The following is a 25,497-nucleotide window of genomic DNA, read 5'->3' as shown; positions in this document are numbered from 1 at the left end:
CAGTGCCTTTTTTTTTTTTTTTTTTTTTTGAGACGGAGTCTCGCTCTGTCTCCCGGGCTGGAGTGCAGTGGCCGGATCTCAGCTCACTGCAAGCTCCGCCTCCCGGGTTTACGCCATTCTCCTGCCTCAGCCTCCGAGTAGCTGGGACTACAGGCGCCCGCCACCTCGCCCGGCTAGTTTTTTCTATTTTTTAGTAGAGACGGGGTTTCACCGTGTTAGCCAGGATGGTCTCGATCTCCTGACCTCGTGATCCGCCCGTCTCGGCCTCCCAAAGTGCTGGGATTACAGGCTTGAGCCACCGCGCCCGGCCAGGCAGTGCCTTTTAGTGGTGAGTTTCTCTTGCTAGAGATCCGCCTGGGGGCAGGGAAGATTCTTCACCATCAGTATATTAGGCCATTAAGAGAAAAGCAACTTCCAGGGAAAGGTAGAGAAGGACACTTTTCAACTGGAACTGTTAAGATGGCCAGGCTGGGCCTCCTGGCAGGCTCCTGACACTTACCTGTGCTGTGCCATTGGTGCTCAGCTGGTACACACTCAGAAGGGGCAAACAAATGCTCTGGGTGATGCCAGCTCCAGCCACTGCTGTGGCTCCCTGGGAGGAGGGAAAGACAGGGAATGAGATGGAGCCTGCCCCTGCCCTGCCCAGCCCAGGGTAGGTTGGGATCTCAGGCTAGATCATAGCTTCTGGGATTGTCAGAACCCACCCAGGCAAGCAAGGATGCTCCCTCCTGCCTTCGGGTTGGCCTCCTACCTGCTGAGTGCGAGCCAGGGTGAGAAGCAGGTGCAATGTGGCCTCAGTAAAATGCAGGTTCTGCTTCATGCGAAGGCTCACCTCTAGGGTGGTGAGGAGGGTGGGTAGGATGGGGAGCCTGCGGGTCACCTGCAGCCAGGAGTCACCATCCTCGTCTACCTCACACAGCTCCTTGGCCAGGTGCAGGCCCAGGACACACACCTGTTGGGGCCCAGGGGCAAAGATGAGTAAAAAGGGGAAGAAGAAGAGGAGGAGGAAGAGGATGATGACAGGCAGCTTTGCCTGGTTGCCCAAGACCTGTTTGGTTACGCACATCGCCAAATGAACTTGAGTAACACAGAATGCGCACTCTCTCCCACCCTGCCCCTCTCCTGTGTCCAGCTCTCAAAGAACAGCAGCAACTGCAGCCACTGTAATGACCAACCCTAAACTGACTGGAGCTACCCCCACCTCTTCCCTCCTACCTCCCACACTGCCACCACCCTTGTCAGTGCCACTTCTTGTCTCACGTTGGGCACTCCAACCAACTCTGCCACATGGAGTCTGAGGGACCTCTACGGCCCTGCCCAATGCCACCTCTTGCCTTGCTACTGCACCCACCTCCTAAATGGTCCTGCTCCATCCTCTCTATCCTTATACCAGTGGCCCTTCAAATTTCTTTTCGGCCATGACCCACAGTCATAAAGACTTTTTAGACTGTACCCTCATGTACACGTTTACAGTTTTTCACTAATAATACCTACCCTAATTAACATCACACAAAGCACAGTGATATTTTCTTAAACATTTTATTCTACTTTAAGAAAAAATAAAGGCCGGGCGCAGTGGCTCACGCCTGTAATCCCAGCAGTTTGGGAGACCGAGGCAGGCGGATCACAAGGTCAGGAGATCAAGACCATCCTGTAACCTACAGAATGGTAGAAAATTTTTGCAACCTACTCATCTGACAAAGGGCTAATATCCAGAATCTACAAAGAACTCAAACAAATATACAAGAAAAAACCCCATCAAAAAGTGGGGAAAGGATATGAACAGACATTTCTCAAAAGAAGACATCCATACAGCCAACAGACACATGAAAAAATGCTCATCATCACTCGCCATCAGAGAAATGCAAATCAAAACCACAATGAGATACCATCTCACACCAGTCAGAATGGCAATCATTAAGAAGTCAGGAAACAACAGATGTTGGAGAGGATGTGGAGAAATAGGAACACTTTTACACGTTGGTGGGATTGTAAACTAGTTCAACCATTATGGAAAACAGTATGGCAATTCCTCAAGGATCTAGAACTAGATGTACCATATGACCCAGCCATCCCACTACTGGGTATATACCCAAAGGATTATAAATTACTCTACTACAAAGACACATGCACACGTATGTTTATTGCGGCACTATTCACAATAGCAAAGACTTGGAATCAACCCAAATGTCCATCTGTGACAGACTGGATTAAGAAAATGTGGCACATATACACCATGGAATACTATGCAGCCATAAAAAAGGATGAGTTTGTGTCCTTTGTAGGGATATGGATGCAGCTGGAAACCATCATTCTTAGCAAACTATCACAAGAACAGAAAACCAAACACCGCATGTTCTCACTCATAGGTGGGAACTGAACAATGAGATCACTTGGACTCGGGAAGGGGAACATCACACACTGGGGCCTATCATGGGGAGGGGGGAGGAGGGAGGGATTGCATTGGGGAGTTATACATGATATAAACGTTATGCACATGTACCCTAGAACTTAAAGTATAATAAAAAAAAAAAAAAAAAAAAAAGACCATCCTGTAGATGAACCCCCGTCTCTACTAAAAATACAAAAAATTAGCCAGGCATGATGGCGGGTGCCTATGGTCCCAGCTACTCAGGAGGCATCCTCCTGAGGCAAGAGAATGGTGTAAACCTGGGAGGCGGAGCTTGCAGTGAGCCCAGATCACGCCATTGCACTCCAGCCTGGGTGACAGAGCAAGACTCTTGTCTCAAAAAAAAAATGCTGGTTCTAACAAAATGTGCTACTTTCAAGACCGTCTAATAGGTCATGATCCCACAGTTTGAAAAATACTATTCAATACTGCATCCAGAGTGATCTTTCTTGAGCACGCCTGTAATCCCAACACTTTGGGAGGCTGAAATGGGAGGATGGCTTGAGGCCCGGAGTTTTAAGTCCAGAGTGATCTTTCTAGAGTAAAAATCAGATCAATTTTTTCCCCTGCTTAAAAGCCTTTTACAGGCTAGGTGCGGTGGCTCAAGCCTGTAATCCCAGCACTTTGGGAGGCCGAGACGGGCGGATCACGAGGTCAGAAGATCGAGACCATCCTAGCTAACACGGTGAAACCCCGTCTCTACTAAAAAATACAAAAAACTAGCCGGGCAAGGTGGCGGGCGCCTGTAGTCCCAGCTACTCGGGAGGCTGAGGTAGGAGAATGGCGTGAACCCAGGAGGCGGAGCTTGCAGTGAGCTGAGATCCGGCCACTGCACTCCAGCCTGGGCGACAGAGCGAGACTCCGTCTCAGAAAAAAAAAAAAAAGCCTTTTACATCATTTCCTATTTCACTTTGGATCCAAATCAAAGACCCTGATGAAGCTGCTATCATCCAGCCCCAGCTCCTCGGTCCTCACTTTCCTATGCTCATGCTAGCCTTTCTTCAGGTCACTGGACAATTCTAACCACAGCTGACCAGGTACTCTTCTCACTGCCCAAATCTTCCCTGCCCCTGCATTTGCCTGCCGCTACAATCCCTAAGGCATTGCTGAAAAGGCACCGAAGTCCCAGATCAAGTGAGAAGTGAGACTAAGGACTCCCCGCACGTCTCTCCTGCAGTACAATGGGCTTCCTCTGCTTTTCTGCAGTGTCTGGTCTATTAACCTTTCCCACCAGGCCGTGAACTCCGGAAGTGCAGCGACTGTCTTGTCTTACTCACTAGTTATCCCCAGAGTCAGGCACAGAGCTGGTGGGCAGTGGAAAGGATGGATGGCCTTCTAGGGCACTCTCTCACCCCATCACGCTGGTCCCTGTGCCGGGACCGAGAACAGTCGTCAGTCTCCATGCTGTCCTTGTCCTCGGTGGCACCGCCTAATGCCAGACTGTGGCGGGTCTGGTCGAAGAGTGCAATCACTTCCTCTTGGAGGGTCTCACAGACGTTCAGCACCAGCTGGGAGTACTGGGGGATGTCACTTACTGCAGAATAGATAGGGAGGGACGCTGTCATGCTCACCAGGCCAACTCTCACTGTACACCAAGGTTTCCTTCCTAGACAGGGGGCTAGGGATGTAGTAGGGTGCTAAGAGGGACAGCATCTGTCCAGTGGGAGAGGAGGGAGAGACACATGAGAGAAAAACATAGCCTTCTTGAGGTTAAGAATTCCAAGACTGGAAACTCAAAAGGGCCCAGAAGAAACATGTGGCCCTAAGGTGAAGGAAGCCCCGCCCGGCTGTCAGCAGGGGTGGGCAGACTGCAGCTGCTGCTCCCCCTGCCTCTGCCCCTCACCTCTCATCTCCTTCATTTGCAACACTGTGATGAATGCTGAGAACACCTTGGCCTTAGTCTTCTCCATGAGTTGCTGGTCGGCCTGCAACACTCCTTCCAGGATCTCCGTCAAGGGTCCAAGGATTTCATCCACAGAACCTAACTCTCTAGAAAGAATACTGGGTGGGCCAGGGGCAGTGGCTCACGCCTGTAATTGTAGCACTTTGGAAGGCCAAGGCGGGCAGATCACCCGAGATCGGGAGTTCAAGACCAGCCTGGCCAACATGGTGAAACCCCATCTCTACCAAAAATACAAAAATCAGTCGGGCATGGTAGCGCACACCTGTAATCCCAGCTACTAGGGAGGTTGAGGCACAAGAATCACTTGAACCTAGGAGGTGGAGATTGCAGTGAGCTGAGATCGCACCACTGCATTCCAGCCTGGGCGACAGAGTGAGACTCTGTCTCAAAAAAAAGAATACGGGGTAGAGAGTGAGACAAAATGCCTCATAAAAGGCCATACACTGCCCCTGCTCCGTCTCAGGATACCCACCAGTGTGCCTCACCTCCTCTCTGCTATGTCACTCCCATTCCTCAACATGGAAAACCAGCCTAGCTTCCACCCACTAGTTCTCTCCTTCAGGAAGGCAAGCAGGCACTGACAAGAAGGCTCTGGCCTTGGGCCTCTGCCTCTCCTGGCACAGGCTCACCTCTTCCACTGCCGGAGGAGGATAAGCAGCAGAGTGCACTGCATGGAGCCGAGGCGAAGGCAGTTCACTGAGGCTGGAACTAGGAGCTGAAAGGAGACACGACACTAGTCAGAAGTCAGTGGCAAGACACAGTGGCAAGACTCGCATGCCATCCACAGGGCACCTCTGGCCTCACTGCCTTTCTTCCCCAGCAGTGAGCTCACAGGGGTGGGGTGGAGGGCGAGAGGCCAGGGCTGGCATAGCAGCAGCAGAGCTCTGCTGACCCGCTACAGCCTCGGGCCTCCAGGTCAACCTGAGCCCTCTGACCTGACCAATTGTGCAGCTGGCTGGCAGACTCATGAGCTCTGCTATTTGACTTCAAAGACAACCTCCCTGGGAGAAATGTGAAATCTCCCAGACACACTTACTAATGCTTTGGTTCCATCAAGCACGTCAAGAAAGAGCTGGCGACGCACCACAGAGTCAGTCAGGTGCATTATATCTGCCTGTAAAAGAACAGAAAAAGGTTTCAGCTGGGAAAGTTTCCCAGATTTTAGAGGCCAAGAAAAGTGGGGTCCTCTGCTAGGCAATCAGCCATTGGTAAAATCAGTCTCCCTGATTTAAAATAGGGCTTATGCAGGCTGGGCATGGTGGCTCATGCCTGTAATCCTAACACTTTGGGAGGCGGGCGGATCACGAGGTCAGGAGATCAAGACCATCCTGGCCAACATGGTGGAACCCTGTCTCTACTAAAAATACAAAAATTAGCTGGGCATGGTGGGGTGCACCTGTAGTCCCAGCTACTTGGGAGGCTGAGGCAGAAGAATCGCTTGAACCCAGGAGGCAGAGGTTGCAGTGAGCTGAGATCGTGCCACTGCACTCTAGCCTGGGCAACAAATGACTCCGTCTTAAATAAATAAAATAAAATAGGGCTGATAGTCTGGGCAACATGATGAGACCCTATCTCAACAACAACAAAAAATTTTTAATTAGCTGGGTATGGTGATGCATGCCTGTAGTCCTAGCTACTCAGGAGGCTGAGGTGGGGCAATCACATGAGACCTGGAGGTTGAGGCTGCAGTGACTGCACCACTGCACTCCAACCTGGACAACAGAGTGAGAACCTGTTCCCTAAAAGATAAAGTAAAATAGGGCTTGAAGGCCTGCTATTCTTCTGCCGACCCTTAGAAACGGTCAGAATCAAGCCCAGTTTCACCTCCTCTTTTGAGACTCTGTCCTCCCTCTGCTTAGAATCCTTTAAAGGCTTTCCAGTGCCCGGGAAACGCGAACCAGACTCTTCAACATGGTCCAAAGACCCCACAGGATCTGGTCCAACTGACTGTAGTATCAGTCCCATCTGTGCTCACTCTAGTCCAGCCCTGCTTGCCTCTTTCGTGAACATATCAAGCTCTTTTCCACTGCTGGAACTGTGCACTTGCAAGTCCATCTGCCTAGACTTCTCTCCTCCACGGGCTCCGCCTGGAAGTCTTCTTCACACACTCAGCTCTCAGCTGGGACATCACCACGCAGAGAAGGTCACCCTGACTACTTCTATCTCATGTGTTCATTACCACAGCACCTGAATTATCTCCTTCACAGCAAATTATCACTATCTGAAACCATATTTTTAAGTGGTGAATTGGTTTATAATTTACCTCCTCCATCATAGGGCAATCTCAATGCGATCAAAGATCTTATCTGCCTTATTGACTGCTGTATCCCAATGCCTGGAAGCATTCCACTAATGCCATTAAGAGAATGAACGGGTGACCAACATCTTGGACCTAGTCAGGTTTCTTTCTCTTTTTTTTTCTTTTCTTTTGCATAGGTAGACAGGTCAGAGAGAGAGAGAGTCAGATAGGTTTCCTTGGGGGAAAGAGGATGGTGGGATTTTTGAGAGCTACAATTCAAGAACTGCTGCCTAACTAGAGCCTAAACGGCAGGTGACATAAAGCTTATACCCCGGGGAATTAACCATTATCAAAGACGGGTGAGCCTTTAAGTGTGTTATGGAGTCTTAGGGGTCCAAAACCACTATGCCACAGCAAGAGTAGCCACAAACCTGCCCCTTCTAGGCTCAAAGCTCCAGGCATGTGGGCAGTCTGGCACTAGGAAACAAATCTCACAGATGTAAGAGGTGCTAGGAACAAGGAGGCATCTATCAAGCTGAAGTTGTTCATGAAGTCTAAACATTAATCTGAGTCGGGCGTGGTGGCTCACACCTGTAATCCCAGCACTTTGGGAGGCCGAGGTTGGTGGATCACCTGAGGTCAGGAGTTCGAGACCAGCCTGACCAACAAGGTGAAACCCCGTCTCTACGAAAAATATAAAAATTAGCCGGGTGTGGTGACCTTTAATCCCAGCTACTTGGGAGGCTGAGACAGGAGAATGGCTTGAAGTTGGGAGGCAGAGGTTGCAGTGAGCCGAGATCGCACCACTGCACTCCAGCCTGGGAGACAAGCAAGACTCCGTCTCAAGAAAAAAAAAAAATCTGGATACCCCAAGGAAGAACACTTCAATACCAAGTCCTTATGATACAGCGTGATGGTGTCAAACCACAAAAAAGCCAAGAACAATGCATTTCTTCCAGATGTTATCTCTCTCTCAAAACCAACTCCCAGTAGACAGAGTACAGAGACAATGGTCTTTGTTCTTTTTCTAAGACCAGGAAATGCAGTTTCTAGAACCAATGACAAACTGCTTTTTAGAGAGGGTGCTGCTGCAGCTGTCACAGCTTCCTGCTGATTAGTCAACAAGTACTTATTGACCTAGCGTCTACAAGGTACACAGCACAAGAAGGCAGTTATGCCTTTGCACAAGAGGCATTTGCAGCCAGGGAGCAGTTAAGACCCAGCCGAGGCCCAAGGGAGGTATAGGAGGCTTTAGGAACTCTGAAAGGATTTCAAATCACTTCTCTGCACTTCTCTTAATGGTCTCTTGGACGCAACACCCTCAAATACCCTACAGCCCCAATTTCTCAGCATAGAACCTATTACAGTTTAGCTTTCAGGGATAAACCCTGATTAATTCTTCCTCACAAGGAGCTGTATCTGCTAGGTATCTCAACACATCATTGGTAAAGTATCAAAGTGAAAACTCTCCCCAAAAGGGTCTTACATGAGTGGTGGCAATGATGAGAAGCATCCTCCAGGCGGACACCAGCATCTGGTACTCTAACAAGGAGGTGCAGCTGCTGCCTTCTGTTTCGGCCACGTGAACTGCCAATGACTTGACATACCCTGACCAGTAGGCAAAGCGTTTCTCGATGGAAAATTTCTTTAGTGTATCTTTTAACGACTGGTCTAATGAACCCCTATAGTGTCAAGAAAAAAACCTCCAGTTAGGTTTTGAAAGTAGATGGGAATATAATGGGTACAGACCCTTGCTGAGGCAGAGAAAACAACCTCGCGTGGGCTTAAAGGCAGACCAGCTCCAGGACACCTCCAACGTGTGGGTTAGGCTGAGGCCTTTCCAGGATTCCTCCTCCATAAAATCTGAGTTGCATGGAGTTTGTTTCACAATAACTCTTTCTGACAATCATAAATGCCATCAGTGGACTGGCTAGGGACACAGCACACTGGCCTCCATGAATGGTTCCAAACCAGTTCTTTCCTCTGCCTTGGCTCTTTCCAGCCATGCACCCAGTGGTAGGCCACCAACTCCCACTCCCCCAACCTTCAGTTAAAATCTCAAGAGGGGAAAGTACTCACTTAACCACATAGTATATCTCCAAGCAAATTATCTTCATGATGAGGGCACAGGTTTCCAGGATGCTGGGCTGTGGAGACAGAGAGCAGAACAGGCAATAATCACATCTCTGATCACTAATCTCCCCCAGTATATCCAACGGTGAACAGAGCAGAGGCCCAACACTTGCAGAACAAGTTAGTACAACCCCTGTTGAATGTGAATGGCCTGACTTGCAAGAGCAGAAGCGTCAGGTCCACAATGTCTCCAACTGAACAGAGAAGACCACAGAGCCACCAACGCAAACCACTTTCCTTCCCAAAGCAAGACATCAAAGGGTCAGAAAGCAGGCACTTCCCTGACAAAGACGTTTCTAGTGAAGAGAACATTCTGTTGTTTAATTAGGGGAGGTATCATTGTCTACGGCCCCATCTCACAGCCCACAGCCTTTCCTCCCAGGGACTTGTAGCCACCATCCTGCCCTCTGCCACAGCTTACCTCTGATGTTTCAGAGGGAGGAGAAAGGGTTCCAAACAGCGGACTGGTTAAATTTTCCCAAAACTTGGGTCTAAAAAGGAAATAAATGTTTGAAATCATACTTTTTCCCTCTCACAGTCCTTTTCTCCTCTCTCAAGCTCCCTTTGGCGGTCACTTCATATTTTACCAGTCTCAATCCTAAAATGTGTCTGATAAGTCAGTTGTTCCTGTATAAATGAAAGGTTTCTATAGATAAAATTACATTTTCCTCTTATGAATCACACTTGTGCATTATAGAGTTGATCAACAAAAACTCTTCAAGATTCCTTCCACTGTAGATTCCCAAAAGCCCCACAGAAGAGGAGGGAGGGAAATAAGACGGCAGACTCCCAATTAGCCTTTTAACACTCCTTCCCTTTGTGCCAGCAGGTCCAACAGAACAGAATGTTTCATTCCATCCAGTGACTTCAGCAAGCCCCTCTCTCCTGAATCTACTGTTTCTCAAGAATAATGAGTTTTGATGTAGCTAGTTAGTAAAGGGCAGGAACACAAAAGCAGTTGAAACTTCAAGGTGCTTAATATTTAAAGATCCTTAATGCTGGCAGCAGCATTAGAAAGAAAATTAGTATAAAACTCCCAGGTATTGACCAGGCACTAAGCACTTATTCCCAGTGAACCGTCGCAACAAACCTCTGGGATAAGAGCTATTGTTACTCCCATTTTATAGACTAGAACAATGAAACTACTCCCAGAGGCAGACTTACTTGGTTCGGAGAACCAGCATGGCACTGTCCCTCCGGTCCTGCCACAGAGCATGCAAAAAGGCAATGGCGGCACGATGCAGCAGGGGTGGGCACCAGTATCGATCTTGCTGTTGGGAATCAATCAGCTCCAGCACTGCATGGAGACAGCTCCACATCCCAAGGCTGAATTCCTGCAAGAAGGGACAGGTAAGAGTTCAGTTCCACAGCCACTGCCAGCAGCTGCACTTGCAGAGCCCACCATCTGCCTCCCAGGGAGCCAACTCCCAGCGTCATCCCAGCTTACAGGTTTACCTTTGAGCCATCACTGCCATCCTTAACCTCCAGGTTCAGAAACAGTTCGATGAGGCCTGGCTGGGTCTCCACTGCAACTGTGAGGAACTCTAGAATCATGACTTTGATGCGCATGTCCTCAATTTTGCTCTGCAATCGGGTCAGGAAGGCATCACGAATGGCAGCCGCATCATTGCCCAGACAAGCATACACTGACATTGGGGCCACCTGGTGGAGACCAGAACACACAGGCTTAGAGCTCTGCTTCCACAAAAACCTCAGTGGGCTCCTGCAGAAGGGCACTGAAGAGCTCCCAGAAAGCTGCACAAAGGGAAGCATCCAGACTACAGCTCTGGGCCAAAAGGGACATCACCACAAACAAGCACGAGATGCCCCCAAATTCACAGGAGAGACAGTAATCAGTATAAAGAAATGCTCAACCTCCCTCATGGTTAAAAAATACAAACTGAAAAGTGAAACTTTTTTTGCCTATTAGATTGGCAAAGACTAAACAATGATGAAGCCCTTGCGACCGGGATAGAAGACTTGGTGTTAGAAGTATAAACTGTTACAATGTTTTTTGGAAGGTAATTTGGAAATATCTAATAAAAATTATCATGTTCATTTATACCTACCTAAATCTTTGGAACTGTAAACAAATGTTTACAGGGTGGTAGGGATAATAATGTTCACTGCAGCACTGCTTGTAATAGTGGAAAACAGAAAGTAGTCCAAATAAATCAGGATGCATCCATTCTAGGATGTGATATGCAAACATTAGAAAGAATGAAGGGCCGGGCGCGGTGGCTCAAGCCTGTAATCCCAGCACTTTGGGAGGCCAAGACGGGCGGATCACAAGGTCAGGAGATCGAGACCATCCTGGCCAACCCGGTGAAATCCTGTCTCTACTAAAAAAAATACAAAAAACTAGCCGGGCAGCCAGGCGCGGTGGCTCAAGCCTGTAATCCCAGCACTTTGGGAGGCCAAGACGGGCGGATCACAAGGTCAGGAGATCGAGACCATCCTGGCTAACACGGTGAAACCCCGTCTCTACTAAAAAATACAAAAAAACTAGCCGGGCGAGGTGGCAGGCGCCTGTAGTCCCAGCTACTCGGGAGGCTGAGGCAGGAGAATGGCGTGAACCCGGGAGGCGCGGCTTGCAGTGAGCTGAGATCTGGCCACTGCACTCCAGCCCGGGAGACAGAGCGAGACTCCGTCTCAAAAAAAATAAAAAATAAAAAATAAAAAATAATAAAAAAATAAATAAAAAAACTAGCCGGGCAAGGTAGCGGGCGCCTACAGTCCCAGCTACTCGGGAGGCTGAGGCAGGAGAATGGCGAGAACCCGAAAGGCGGAGCTTGCAGTGAGCTGAGATCCAGCCACTGCACTCCAATTTGGGCGAGACTCCGTCTCAAAAAAAAAAAAAAAAGAATGAAGGAAGTCCAAATTAAAAAAGGAAAAAAGACAAAAAAGAATGAAGGAAGTCGAAATGTGCCCATATGGCATCAAGAACACCAAGACTGTTTGATATGGTAGCAAGTGAAGGAAGTCAGTCATAAAACACTACCAGGGGCCAGGCACAGTGGCTCATGCCTGTAATCCCAGCATGAAGGGAGGCTGAGGCAGACAGATCACTAGAGGTCAAGAGTTCGAGACTAGCCTGGCCAACATGGCAAAGACCGGTCCCTACTAAAAATACAAAAAATCAACTGTGTGTTGTAGTGGGGGCCTATAATCCCAGCAACCTGGGAGGCTTACACAGGAGAAGTGCATGAACCTGGGAGGTGGAGGCTGTGGTGAGATCATACCACTGCGCTCCAGCCTGGGTGATGGAATGGGACTATGTCAAAAGAAAAACAGTACCAGGAATTCTGCTTTTATAAAGAACAAAAGTACACACTCAAATAATTTTTTCGTTTTACTCTGTCGCCCAGGCTGGAGTGCAGTGGTGCGATCTTGGCTCACTGCAACCTCCGCCTCCTGGGTTCAAGCAATTCTCCTGCCTCAGCCTCCTGAGTACCTGGGACTACAGGCGCACGCAGCCACGCCTAACGAAATTTTTTTTTTTTTTTTTTGAGACGAGCCACCACGCCCAGCCCCAAATACCTTTTTTATTTTTATTTTTTGAAACGGTGAGTGGTGTGATCTTGGCTCACTGTTACCTCTGCTGCCCGGGTTCAAACGATTCTCCTGCCTAGCCTCCTGAGTAGCTGGGATTACAGGCACCTGCCACAGCACCCAGCTAATTTTGGTATTTTTAGTAGGGGGGTGGTTTCACCACCTTGGCCAGGCTGGTCTTGAACTCCTGACCTCGTGATCAACCTGCTTCAGCCTCCCAAAGTGCTGGGATTACAGGTGTGAGCCACGACACCCAGCCAATACTTTTTAAAATACAAGAACACAGATAAGAAATCTGGAGCACAGGCTGGGAGACACAGCCAGACCCTGTTTCAAAAAAAAAAAAAAAGAAATCTGGAGCATGGCATATCCCCCTGCCCATAGGGATTCTTGGAATAAGGAGATCATAGGGCATCTTGACTTTCTGTTACATCTATTTGTAACATTTAAATAAATATTTTACAATAAGCATGTCTTTTTTATCTTGAGACGGAGTCTCGCTCTGTTGCCCAGGCCGGAGTGCAGCGACGTGATATTGGCTTACTGCAACCTCTGCCTCCCAGCTTCAAGCAACTCTCTGCCTCAGGCTCCCGAGTAGCTGGGATCACAGGTGTCTGCCACCATGCCCGGCTAATTTTTGTATTTTTAGGAGAGATGGAGTTTCACCATCTTGGCCAGGTTGGTCTTGAACTCCTGACCTTGTGATCTACCCACCTCAGCCTCCCAAAGTGCTGGAATTACAGGTGTGAGCCACCACACACAGCCTTTTTCTCCTTTTTTCTATATTAGAGATGGGGTCTCACTATGTGGCCCAGGCTGGTCTTGAACTCCTGGGCTCAAGACCCCAGGTGATTCTCCCACCTTGGCCTCCCAAAGTGCTGGAATTACATATAGGTGTAAGCCGCTGCATGTGGCCTGAGCATGTCTTTTGTAATCAGGGGAAAAAAACACCCTCACATAAACAGTGTGTGTGCATGAAGTATGATCCTACCGTGGCCAGACGTTTCAGCAGCTGAATGGCAAGACGTGGCAAAGCAGGGTCATGTTTGTGGTAGATGTATTTGGCTAGAACAGCAATGAGGTTGTTTCCATGAGCACCTAAAGCAGCACGGGAAACAGTTTAGATATCAAGTGTGCCTCATTCAAATCCTTAGAGCATTGGCTGTTCAAAAATGACTGACAGTGTATATGTGAAGGAATTTACCCTCAAGTACTTGGAGGGTCACAGCAAACCCAGGTGGCTGTATCCTTCTCTTTATTGAGGAGCAAACGAATAGTCAGAATTTGGGGATAAACAGTTCAACCCATCAACAGCAAAGATACATTCTGAATAAAATAGGTGCTTATTTTATTAATTTTTATCTATTAATTTTTTTTTGAGATGGAGTCTCACTCTGTCACCCAGACTAGAGTGCAGTGGCGCGATCTTGGCTCACTGCACCTCCACTTACCAGGTTCAAGCAATTCTCCTGCCTCAGCCTCCCGAGTAGCTGGGATCACAGGTGTGCACCACCATGTCCAGCTAATTGTTTTTATTTTTAGTAGAGACAGGGTTTCACCATGTTGGCCAGGCTAGTCTCAAACCCCTGACCTCAAGTGATCTGCCCACCTCGGCCCCCCAAAGTGCTGGGATTACAAGTGTGAGTCACCATGCCCAGCCTATCCTTTTTCTTTTTGAGAGAGGGTTTCACTCTGTTGTCTAAGCTGGAGTGCAGTGGCAAAATCATGGCTCACTGCAGCTTTGACCTCCCAAGCGTCAAGCAATCCCCCCACCTCAGTCTACTGAGTTGCTGGGACCACAGGCATATGCCACCAGGCCCAGCTAATTTTTTTTTTTGGTTTTTTTGTATAGATGGGGATCTCCTTATGTTGCCCAAGCTGGTCTCGAACTCCTGGACTCAAAGGATGCTCCCCAGCCTCACCGTCCCAAAGTGCTGGGATTACAGACATGAGCCACCATGCCCAGCTCTTTATTATAATCTTATTAGGAATATACTACAGGCATCCATAATCTGAAAATCTGAAATTAGAGCACGGTGGCTCACACCTGTAATCCCAGAACTTTGGGAGGCTGAAGAAGGCAAGTCACCTGAGGTCAGGAGTTCAAGACCAGCCTGGCCAACACGGCAAAGGCCTGTCTCTACAAAACAAAACCAAACAACAAAACAAAACGAAACAAAAATTAGCCGGGTGTGGTGACAGATGCCTGTAATCCCAGCTACTCGGGAGGCTGAGGCAGGAGGATTGCTTGAACCCGGGAGGCAGATGCTGCAGTGAGCTGAGATTGAGCCACTGCACTCCAGCCTGGGCAACAGAGCTAGACTGTCTCAAAAAAAAAAACAAAAGTAAAAAATTTTTTAAAAATCTGGAATGTGTCAAAATCTCTAACTACAGCTCAAAGGAAATGCTCACTGGAACATTTTGGATTTATGCTAAACTGGTAAGTATACTGCAACTATTCCAAAACATGAAAAAAAAAATCTGAAACCCAAAACACTTCTGGTCCCAAGCATTTCAGATAAGGCATACTCAACCTGTACCATTATCCCCATTTTACAGATGAGAAATCAGAGACAGAGCTGTTTAATAATGCACCCAAGGTCAAACAGTTGATTGGATACAAAATTTGAACCAAGGCAGTCTGACTTCAAATCTGCATTTGTAACTATTATTCTATCATCAACAGGAGGCAGAAATAAAGTACCATCTAGTCCTTTTGTTTCCAATTTCAGGAAAGGAGGTGGTAATCATTCCCAAACTTCCTCAAGAAGCAGAAAATACTGTTGACATCCAAAAACACTGCCTAAAATACGTATTTAGGAACAGAAATGTTACAGACTGGAAGAGAAATACATACCATGTTGTGAGAGAGCCTGTTCCAGGGGGGACACCACATTAGAAGGAGGTTTCAGCCGAATAACATTGTTGGTGACGGAGAATGCCAGTTTCACTGTCTTGATCAGCAGCTGGCCCTGCCCCTGGCCCTCTGCCCCATCACTAGGGTGCCAAATGGAAACCAAAGATGATTCAGACAGTATGACTTCATTCGCAACATATGTGCTCTCATGAATTAGATTCCAACAATAATCCCAGAGTTCAACAGCTTCTGTTAGAGGCCCCAGTCCAAACTAGGAAAGAGGAGGAGTAATCAACTCCCTTTGCTATATGCCAATCTATACAGCAGCCACTAGGGTATGTAAAGGCTATGTCCTAGGAAGAACAATGTCATCTTCTAAAAGCTACTACAAGTTAACTTAAACTGGAGTTATTAGTAACATGCATGTACAATAAAGACAAACAAAGGGAAGGTGGAGAAGGAGCCCTACCTTCGAGGCTGAGCAGCCATCACCATGTCAATGGTGTCCACGCCAATGCCCATGATATTGATAACTGTCTGTCCTGCCTCTGTGTATGCAAGGCTGCAGATGCAGAGAGACTGCAGGCTGGGAGTATGACTGGAAGACAGAGGTGTTCCAAGTTACCAGGGAGCCACTCAGTGTATCTTGGAAGGAAGGGCATTGTCCAATTAGGCTAGGGTGGCTAACCTAACCTACTGGACACTGCAGACCGGCTCTCTGTAAGCTGAAAGCACTCTGATCACTTTCCTGAAATAGACTTGATCACCTAAAGATCACCCTGAGAAGCAATCTAAATGTTCATCAAGTAACAGATACAGTACCCTTACTGAAAAGGATCATAATTAATCCATACGATCAAATGCATGGAACCATTAAAACAAGACATCTATAAGCAGTGGCATGGAAAGAAAGTTACAGTCAATATAGAAAGAGGAAAAAAACCGAGAATACATAGTAACTGGCCCTGGGAAGTAGATATATATGAAAAGCAGTCTTGTCAGGAATGAACTTTTTTTTTTTTTTTTTGAGGCGGAGTCTCGCTCTGTCGCCCGGACTGGAGTGCAGTGGCCAGATCTCAGCTCACTGCAAGCTCCGCCTCCCGGGTTTACGCCATTCTCCTGCCTCAGCCTCCTGAGTAGCTGGGACTACAGGCGCCCACCACCTCGCCCGGCTAGTTTTTGTATTTTTAGTTGAGACGGGGTTTCTTCGTGTTAGCCAGGATGGTCTCGATCTCCTGACCTCGTGATCCGCCCGTCTCGGCCTCACAAAGTGCTGGGATTACAGGCTTGAGCCACAGCGCCCGGCCAGGAATGAACTTTTGTAAAGATCATAAAGAATGATTAATAGGCCAGGCGCGGTGGCTCAAGCCTGTAATCCCAGCACTTTGGGAGGCCAAGACGGGCGGATCACGAGGTCAGGAGATCGAGACCATCCTGGCTAACACGGTGAAACCCCGTCTCTACTAAAAATACAAAAACTAGCCGGGCGAGGTGGTGGGCACCTGTAGTCCCAGCTACTCAGGAGGCTGAGGCAGGAGAATGGCGTAAACCCGGGAGGCGGAGCTTGCAGTGAACTGAGATCTGGCCACTGCACTCCAGTCCGGGCGACAGAGCGAGACTCCGCCTCAAAAAAAGAAAAAAAAAAAAAAAAAGATTAATATATTAGTGTATGTGTACACACACACACACTCTTTCTCTCTCTCTCATTCCTACTTCTCTGTCCACAGTGAGAAATGATACACAGGTCAATGGAAAGCAACTCACAGCCTCAAGATTACTGAGTTCTGGGCTCAAGCAAGGTAAATTCTCTGGAAGAAATGAGACGGCTTTGCACAGCAAAAGCCTGTGTCTTGAATTGGCGAGCATCAAGCTCTAGTAATCAACCCTTCGTTACCTGTTTTGCAGGTCTGTCTCATGGCACAGGTTCAGTATTGCATGAATCAACTCCAGGATCAGGCAACCTGGACTCCAGAAAAGACAGAGGAATGATGTGGCCTTGTGTAATGACCCCTTATCTCAAGAAAGGGAAAGAAAAAAGCTCTCCAGGGGGCCAGAAATCCCCAGGTCTTCCCTGCCCATACCAGGTCTTCCCTGTCCATGCTGTCCTTACCAATCTGTTCCCTCACTCCATGAGAGTTGTAGCGCCACTTATGGTAGCTGGGAAGCATCTCCTTCAGCACAAACATTACACACGGTACAAGTCCTTGGCTCTGGGTACTACCAAGTTGCCCCTACAAGAAACGATGCAGTAAGGGCTTCCACACATTTAAAGAAAAGTCATTTAGTTACCTAGAGATTTAATTTCAAAACCATAGATAGGTCCAAAGGAAATCTAGGCAAACCTTGGTCAACAATAAAAAAAAAGACACATCAAAAGTGCTACTTTATAGTTGAACCCAAATTGTGGGTCTTTTCTAGAATAGAAAAAGCAGTGAAAGAGAATGTCACAAAAGGCACCAACATGAAAAAAAGGGATGCAGGCTAAATCTGGACAGAAGGGAGGCACCTTAAACATAAAGGATAGAGGACTGCTGATAATGAACAATGCCACTTCACTATCATGATCACCAGTCGTCCCTAACCTCAATCCCATCACTGAAATACTAGAAAGGAGATCTGATATGCAAAAATCTGATATCCAATGATATCTGTTAACTGTAGCATCCCTCTATTAAAAATGGGGACTCTTTAGTAATATATAAATATCTATATTTATATTCCTATCTCTATATGCAATCTTTTTTTTCACCCCCAAGATGGAGTTTCACTCTTGTCGCCTAGGCTGGAGTACAATGGCATGATCTCGACTTGCTACAACCTCCGCCTCCCAGGTTCAAGGAATTCTCCTGCCTCAGCCTCCTGAGTAGCTGGGATTACAGGCGTCTGCCACCACACCCAGCTAATTTTTGTATTTTTAGTAGAGATGAGGTTTCACCATGTTGGCCAGGCTGGTATCAAACTCCTGACCTCAGGTGATCCATCCGCCTCAGCCTCCCAAAGTGCTGGGATTACAGGCATGAACCACTGTACCCAGCCTACAATCATTTCTTTTTAAGCATTCATTGATTCCAGCAGGCAGGAAGTATAGTTTTTTCCATGCATGACCCTCTTCTCAATCCCATGAGGTAGAGACCATATAGCATTCTATTTTAGAGACTCTAAGATATTCTCTACTTGTTCAAGGTCATGTAGCTAGTAAGCTGTCAACCTGAATGTAAACCTAATTCTGACTCCAAAATTTATGCTCTATGTCAGTATTTTTCTTTTTTTTGAGACGGAGTCTCGCTCTGTTGCCTGGGCTGGAGTGCAGTGGCCGGATCTCAGCTCACTGCAAGCTCCGCCTCCCGGGTTTACGCCATTCTCCTGCCTCAGCCTCCCGAGTAGCTGGGACTACAGGCGCCCGCCACCTCGCCCGGCTAGTTTTTTTTTTTTTTTCTTTTGTATTTTTTAGTAGAGACGGGGTTTCAGCGTGTTAGCCAGGATGGTCTCGATCTCCTGACCTCGTGATCCTCCCGTCTCGGCCTCCCAAAGTGCTGAGATTACAGGCTTGAGCCACCGCGCCCGGCCAATGTGTCAGTATTTTTCAAACCAAGTTGTAACCCATTAGTAGATTATGAGATCAGTCTACAGTCAAAATTCATTTAAACAGGGAGGAGACTGAATAGAAAATACCAGAGTACAACTTGTGTAAGAATAAATGTTGTACTATGAAATTCTGCTTTAGGAATATACATACATGTATATATATTGGGACATATTATCCCGGGTTACTGTCAAAATAGCTTTACAGTCACTGCAATACCCTTTTGGCCTCTTCCATTCTACTTCATAAACCTTCCAATTATTAAATAAATTCACATAATTAAGCACCTAATAGAGCACATACTGGCACATAGTAGGTACTCAATACATAGAAACTGTTGTCACTATAACTTCAAAATGACTATTCTGCCTACAGACAAGAAGATTACAGCAGCAGGGGCCAGGGAAGCTATTTCAGAGTCATCTGACCAGACTGGACATTTTCTTTTCCTGCCCTTCGTGAACACAATCAGACTGTACCTTGACGAGGGTGGTGATCAAGCGCAGAAAGGCAACAGTGACCCCATACTCGCCCTGAGGCTGCTCACTATTCATCAAGAGGTTTCCATACCCTCCAGCGTTCATCCCTTCCGCACTGGAAATAAGTAGAGGGAAAAAAATGACGGGAAACTTCAGGGTTTCAAGAAACTAATCATAAAGCATTCTTGTTATAGTCTAGATGACTTAGCATAAAATAGAAAAGCTCTCCAATGGAAATAATCCAATCGAGACAGTTCTGTACCCAAGGTAAACATTAAGAATATGTTTTACTGATGTAAAACCTCAAGAGATTGAAAGTAAAAGTAAAAAAATCAAAGGAACATCAGGGAAACATTTTGTCGAGAGAGAGCAAGGCGAGAACGCTCAGGTAGTAAGATGGAGCCTATGTACTGGTAAGTGGTCTACTCGCCAAGCTCAAAAACCATGAAATGAGAAAAAGTACAGAGTGATTGTGGCTTAATAATGGGACAACAAGTCCCTCAATCTAGACACCTCTGGATTTTCTGGGCTGGAAAGTAAATGCTCACATACTAACATGATTGATGTTGGATAAATCTCTCTTGCTCTCAGCCGGGCACCGTGGCTCATGCCTGTAATCCCAACACTTTGGGAGGCCAAGGCGGGCAGATCAGTTGGGGTTAGGAGTTTGAGACCAGCCTGGCCAACATGGTGAAACATCATCTCTACCAAAAATGCAAAATTACCGGGCTGTGGTGGCGAATGCCTGAAATCCCAGCTACTCGGGAGGCTGAGGCAGGAGAATCACTTGAACCTGGGAGGCGGAGGTTGCACTGAGCCAAGATCACGCCATTGCACTCCAGCCAGAGCAACAAGAGCGCAACTCCATCTCAAAAAAAAAAAAATCAGGCTGGGCGTGGTGGCTCACGCCTATAATCCAGCACTTTGAGAAGCTAAGGCGGGCAGATCACTTGAGACCAGGAGTTCCAGACCAGTCTGGACAACATGGTGAGATCCCGTCTCTATTAAAAATACAAAAACTTAGCCAGGTATGGTGGCGCACATCTGTAATGCTGGCTACTGGGAAGGCTGAGGTGGGAGAATTACTTGAACCCAGGAGGCGGAGGTTGCAGTGAGCTGAGATCGCACCACTGCACTCCGGCCACGGCAACAGAGCAAAACTCCATCTCAAAAAATAAAATAAATAAATAAATAAATTAGCTGGGCACGGTGGCTCGAGCCTGTAATCCCAGCTACTCAGGAGGCTGAAACACGACAGCTGCTTGAACATGGGAGGTGGAGGCTGCACCACTGCACTCCAGCCTGGGCAACAGAGTGAGACTCCATCTCAATCAATCAATCAATCAATCAATAAAATAAAATAAAATAAAATCAAGAAACCTAGGCTAGACCTGAGACATATGTGGTTCTCACTAGGGAATATGGCCCACCACCCCAGGACCTGGCTCACCTAATCATCTGACTCAGGCTGGAGACAGGATGGGCCACAAATGGTAAAAAGCCTGTGTGATGAAGATCAGTCCAGACCTGAGAAGGAAAAGGAAGAGTTAAATGGCCACGTATCTTCAGGTATGTGCCAAGTGCTACATTTTTGGCTGTTAGGAAGATCTGGTGTCTCACCTTTGCTGGATTGCGGGCAGCCAAAACAGTTAAGCAGTTGACACAAGAAGCAATGACATCCACAGGTGGGGAGATCACTGTCGTTAACCTGGTTGGAAAACAATGCACTATACTCAATAAAGCAAATAATACAACTGGTTCCCTCATAAACATTTTTCCAGTTCTCTCCCCAGTCTCTCCCCTCAGCAGACATATAAAAACAGGAAAACCCTCACAGATAAAAAAACAGGAAAACCAAGGAACATGCATGAACTTTAACCCAGTGGGTATGTGTCCAGGTTCCTGCAAACTGAGGGCACAAGTGCTGAGATCTCTACCAGGCAGCTGAGGGTCAGTCAAGACAGACTCACCGCTGCAGCAGCATGTAGATGCGAGACGTGATGGGCAGGAGGCAGTCTGCTATCGACAGGTCTGTACTGATGACCTTATGGACAAGATCAATGATGGGTTTGACTCGCTGGCAGTGCTGAATCACATCTGAGGAGAAAGACAGCCTGTGACCTCATGGCAAACAACCCCTTTAAGACCACTGAACAGTCTCTGAGACCCAGATACACAAATCAGACAAATCACAATCTTGATGGTTCTGAATTTTATGTAGATATTCTATTTTCTAAATCCTCCAAGCACGTCCACTTTTCCCCCTCGTAGTGATATTTCCCAAAGCTGACCTTACCTGCAGTTGAAACAACATGAAGCAACATTTCAATCTCGCAGGTAAAGAGGGTCCAGCTGCTATAGGAGTATTCCCAGCGTACCAGGTATGCCCTATCATCCAACATTACTTGGCCCACAGTGCCTTGAGGTATGCGAAGGTTAGTTTGACCCCCTAAGAGAAAAAGAGAAATTAGTCTACTATCTGAGGATAAATAAAAAATGTAACTCCTCTACTAGACATCAATATTTTAAATACACAGAGATGCACAAACTCACAGACTCTCTTTTTTTTTTTTTTGAGACAGAGTCTCACTCTTGCCCAGGCTGGAGTGCAGTGGCGTGATCTTGGCTCGCTGCAACCTCCGCCTCCTGGGTTCAAGTGATTCTCGTGCCTCAGCCTCCAGAGTAGCTGGGACTACAGGTGCACACCACCACTCCTGGCTAATTTTTGTATTTTTTTTTTTTGAGACGGAGTCTCGCTCTGTCACCCAGGCTGGAGTGCAGTGGCCAGATCTCAGCTCACTGCAAGCTCCGCCTCCCGGGTTCACGCCATTCTCCTGCCTCAGCCTCCCAAGTAGCTGGGACTACAGGTGCCGCCACCTCGCCCGGCTAGTTTTTTGTATTTTTAGTAGAGACGGGGTTTCACCGTGTTAGCCAGGATGGTCTCGATCTCCTGACCTCGTGATCCGCCCGTCTCGGCCTCCCAAAGTGCTGGGATTACAGGCTTGAGCCACCGCGCCCGGCCTAATTTCTGTATTTTTAGTAGAGACGGGGTTTTACCATGTTGGTCAGGTTGGTCTCAAACTCCTAGCCTCAAGTGATTTGCCTGTCTCGGCCTCCCAAAGTTCTGGGATTCACAGGCTCTCTTCTTAGTAGCTAACATTCCTACGGCTTTTTCATTTAAAATACCCAAAAAAGTTCTTCTCATGTAGACAAGTTTCTTTTTTCTTTTCTTTTTTCTTTGAGATGGAGTTTCGCTCTTGTTGCCCAGGCTGGAATGCAATGGCATGATCTTAGCTCACTGCAACCTCCACTTCCCGAATTCAAACGATTCTCCTGCCTCAGCCTCCCGAGTAACTGGGATTACAGGCATGCACCACCAAGCCGAGCTAATTTTGTATTTTTAGTAGAGACAGGGTTTCACCATGTTGGTCAGGCTGGTCTCGAACTCCCGACCTCAGGTGATCGCCCATTTCGGCCTCCCAAAGTGTTGGAATTATAGTCGTGAACCACCACACCTGGCTGACAAGTGACTCTTTCTACATGTCTGAAAATCACTTGAGTGCAAAGAATAGTTTTCCATTCAAATGATGATAACAATACCTCATAGGACTGCTAGGACCTAGACCACTGGAGAAGTGAGTGGTGATGATGCCAGGATTAAAACAGTGAGGCTAGGCTGGGCACGGAGGCTCACGCCTGTAATCCCAGCACTTTGCGAGGCCGAGGAGGGCGGATTACAAGGTCAGGAGATAGAGACCATCCTGGCTAACACGGTGAAACCCCATCTGTACTAAAAATAGAAAAAATTAGCCGGGTGCGGTGGCGGGGACCTGTAGACTCAGCTACTCGGGAGGCTGAGGAAGGAGAATGGCGTGAACCCGGGAGGCAGAGCTTGCAGTGAGCCGAGATCGTGCCACTGCACGCCAGCCTGGATGACAGAGCAAGATTCTGTCTCAAGAAAAAAAAAAAAAAAGGCTATTCCCTCTACATTTTCCTCTTTGAGCACCTGGAATAGATATGAGCCTCAAAGTATAACTGGCTGGGTGCACTGGCTCACGTCTGTAATCCCAGTGCTTTGGGAGGCTAAGGTGGGAGAATCACTTGAGTCCAGGAGTTTGAGGCTTCAGTGAGCCATGATCATGCCATTGCATTCCAGATTGGGTGACAGAGCAAGACACCAGAAAAAAAAAAAAAAAAAAGCTGTCAAAAAATGGGGGATCTCTTTATCTCACCAAGGGGATAAAGGAGTTTGGGTGTTTGTCTCCGCCAAAGAGTTCCATCTTCATGGGAGATTACATCATGAGGCTTGTGTTTATAAAGTTCATTGTAGAAAGACATCTTATCCAAGAAGCTATATACCTGCCAACAGAAAAAACCATCACACATTCCCCTCCAGGATAAGCAAGGGGAGGTCCCAGTCTGCTCTTTCAACCAGACTCTCAAACTTCTAGAAGCCCACCACTGTGACTGTTCTTGGAATTGCCTTCTGCTCCCCTCACCAAATCTGCACTATGCTTTAACACTCAACTCAAGTCCCCATCACTCCACAAGGGCAGTTATCTCTCCTGAACAGTATGGTCTTTATTGCTCAAATGATATTTACTCCATAACACCTGGCTCTTAGCTATTTATTTCTTATATCTAGTAACTTCTAAGTAGATATTAAGGAACTTTATACTTAGTCTTAGTCCCACAGTATCTACAATAAGTGCTTAATGAAAAGATTATTTAGTTTTATAGAATTGAGGTGCTATCTTTGGTATCTTTCATTCACCTTCAGAATAACTTTTGTCATGGCAGTAGAACTGCAATGTGGAAAGCAAAAAAGATTCCTATTTTATAAAGTCTCCATAAAGAATCTCCCATTCTCTTTACTTACCTGACTGAGCAACTTACCTTTTTGGCAGTGGACTTCCCTGATACCAGGGCTCGGAGCAGTTGCAGGAGTGGGGAGAGGAGGTGGGGAAACATGCCACACACACTGTCCAGAATGATCCCAAGGCCCGAAGTTGGCTCCTGTGGTGGAAGGGGACAAATCACTGATCTTCACATTATCCACAAATTAACATCTCTCCAAATTTCCCAGCAATCATGAGAAAATTTAGAATTAATCTTTCCTTTTAGACAGATATCATCCCTCCTTAATAATTTAAGACTTTCACATTTCCACTGAAAAAGGATATAAAACAATTGATTTAGTGAGGGACCTAAAAAGAGACTACTATTCTATCTAGTGACCTCTTCCCAGCCATCCTTTCTATGGGAAGACAGTATTGTTCACCTGTGCATTACATGTTTCCACTAAAGTGCAAACTACCCAACTATGTCAGCAGTTAGCTACCACACAGGAGCCACAGATCCTCACTCTAGATAATGTTTCATACCAGCTTCTCCCAGGAGCACTGTGGTTCTAGAACATCAGACAGCATCTTACAAAAAAGAGGGTAAAATATACAGGTAGATCATCAGTTGGATCTTGAGGTTTGAGGTTATTATCAACACTCAGAGCAAGTACTGGTGAGAAATTGTTCTTTTCAAAGCCAAATTCTCACTCTAACTAGTTATAATACCCTGACAACTCATAGCTACAGTTAATCTCCTAAAAGTACTATGAAAACAAAAAACTGGTGGGTTGGAATGCCGGGCGTGGTGGCTCACGCCTGTAATCCCAGCACTTTGGGAGGCCGAGGTGGGCGGATCACAAGATCAGGAGATCGAGACCAGCCTGGTCAACATAGTGAAACCCTGTCTCTACTAAAAAATACAAAAAATTAGCTGGACATGGTGGCGGGCGGCTATAAACCCAGCTACTTGGGAGGCTGAGGCAGGAGAATTGCTTAAACTCGGGAGGCAGAGGTTGCAGTGAGCCGAGATTGCGCCATTGCACTCCAGCCTGGGCAACAGAGCAAGACTCCATCTCAAAAGACAAAACAAAACAAAACAAAAACAAAAACAAAAAAAAAAACTGGTGGGTTGGAGACAGCACACTGGTATGGTAATAATGTGGGCTGCAGACTCAAGTCAGAACTGGGTTTTGGCTGCCTCTTTCTAAGTGTGACTTTGAGCAAATCATTTCACATCTCTAAGTGTCATATGTCATCACATTAAAAGAGGGACAGTAATAGTATGTAGTTCATACATTTTTATGAAGATTAAGTGAGAAAATACACATGAATGCTTAGTACAAAACCTGTAAGAAAACAAGTGTTTGATCAATTCTTTTGCTATGCAGTGACTCTGACATACTTACTGTTCCCCAGAACAGTTCCGGAAGAGAAGGGTCGGCCAGGACTTCACATGCTGTATCAATTATATCCTGTTTACGGAGGGGAGAAAAATGG

The 25,497-nt window shown here is 47.0% G+C and overlaps 1 protein-coding gene across 2 annotated transcripts in view; it reads right to left on the bottom strand.

Annotated features, from left to right (window-relative positions):
- The window catches only part of NUP188 (nucleoporin 188), a 71,157-nt gene that overhangs the window by 4,755 nt on the left and 40,905 nt on the right, over positions 1-25,497 (bottom strand). The window contains exons 13-36 of one of the 2 annotated variants that reach the window (XM_033193321.1): positions 25,407-25,472; positions 24,053-24,172; positions 23,389-23,515; positions 21,453-21,605; positions 21,127-21,253; positions 20,777-20,864; positions 20,607-20,683; positions 19,157-19,271; positions 17,205-17,325; positions 16,989-17,055; positions 15,564-15,692; positions 15,095-15,234; positions 13,229-13,335; positions 10,141-10,347; positions 9,850-10,019; positions 9,107-9,176; positions 8,632-8,699; positions 8,039-8,234; positions 5,350-5,427; positions 4,943-5,028; positions 4,254-4,399; positions 3,763-3,944; positions 752-952; positions 500-592 (exon numbers count right to left, since the gene is read on the bottom strand). In XM_033193321.1, the coding sequence (XP_033049212.1) occupies positions 500-592; positions 752-952; positions 3,763-3,944; positions 4,254-4,399; positions 4,943-5,028; positions 5,350-5,427; positions 8,039-8,234; positions 8,632-8,699; positions 9,107-9,176; positions 9,850-10,019; positions 10,141-10,347; positions 13,229-13,335; positions 15,095-15,234; positions 15,564-15,692; positions 16,989-17,055; positions 17,205-17,325; positions 19,157-19,271; positions 20,607-20,683; positions 20,777-20,864; positions 21,127-21,253; positions 21,453-21,605; positions 23,389-23,515; positions 24,053-24,172; positions 25,407-25,472 (2,934 nt within the window). The remainder of the gene's footprint in view (positions 1-499; positions 593-751; positions 953-3,762; positions 3,945-4,253; positions 4,400-4,942; positions 5,029-5,349; positions 5,428-8,038; positions 8,235-8,631; positions 8,700-9,106; positions 9,177-9,849; positions 10,020-10,140; positions 10,348-13,228; positions 13,336-15,094; positions 15,235-15,563; positions 15,693-16,988; positions 17,056-17,204; positions 17,326-19,156; positions 19,272-20,606; positions 20,684-20,776; positions 20,865-21,126; positions 21,254-21,452; positions 21,606-23,388; positions 23,516-24,052; positions 24,173-25,406; positions 25,473-25,497) is intronic. The other variant, XM_033193317.1, reaches the window with a different exon arrangement.

This window comes from Trachypithecus francoisi, unplaced genomic scaffold (genome assembly GCF_009764315.1).
Source record: "Trachypithecus francoisi isolate TF-2019V2 unplaced genomic scaffold, Tfra_2.0 Contig01585, whole genome shotgun sequence".
Lineage (NCBI taxonomy): Eukaryota > Metazoa > Chordata > Mammalia > Primates > Cercopithecidae > Trachypithecus > Trachypithecus francoisi.
The sequence above is the reverse complement of the archived record's forward strand: the minus strand, read 5'-3'. Positions and strand labels throughout refer to the sequence as shown.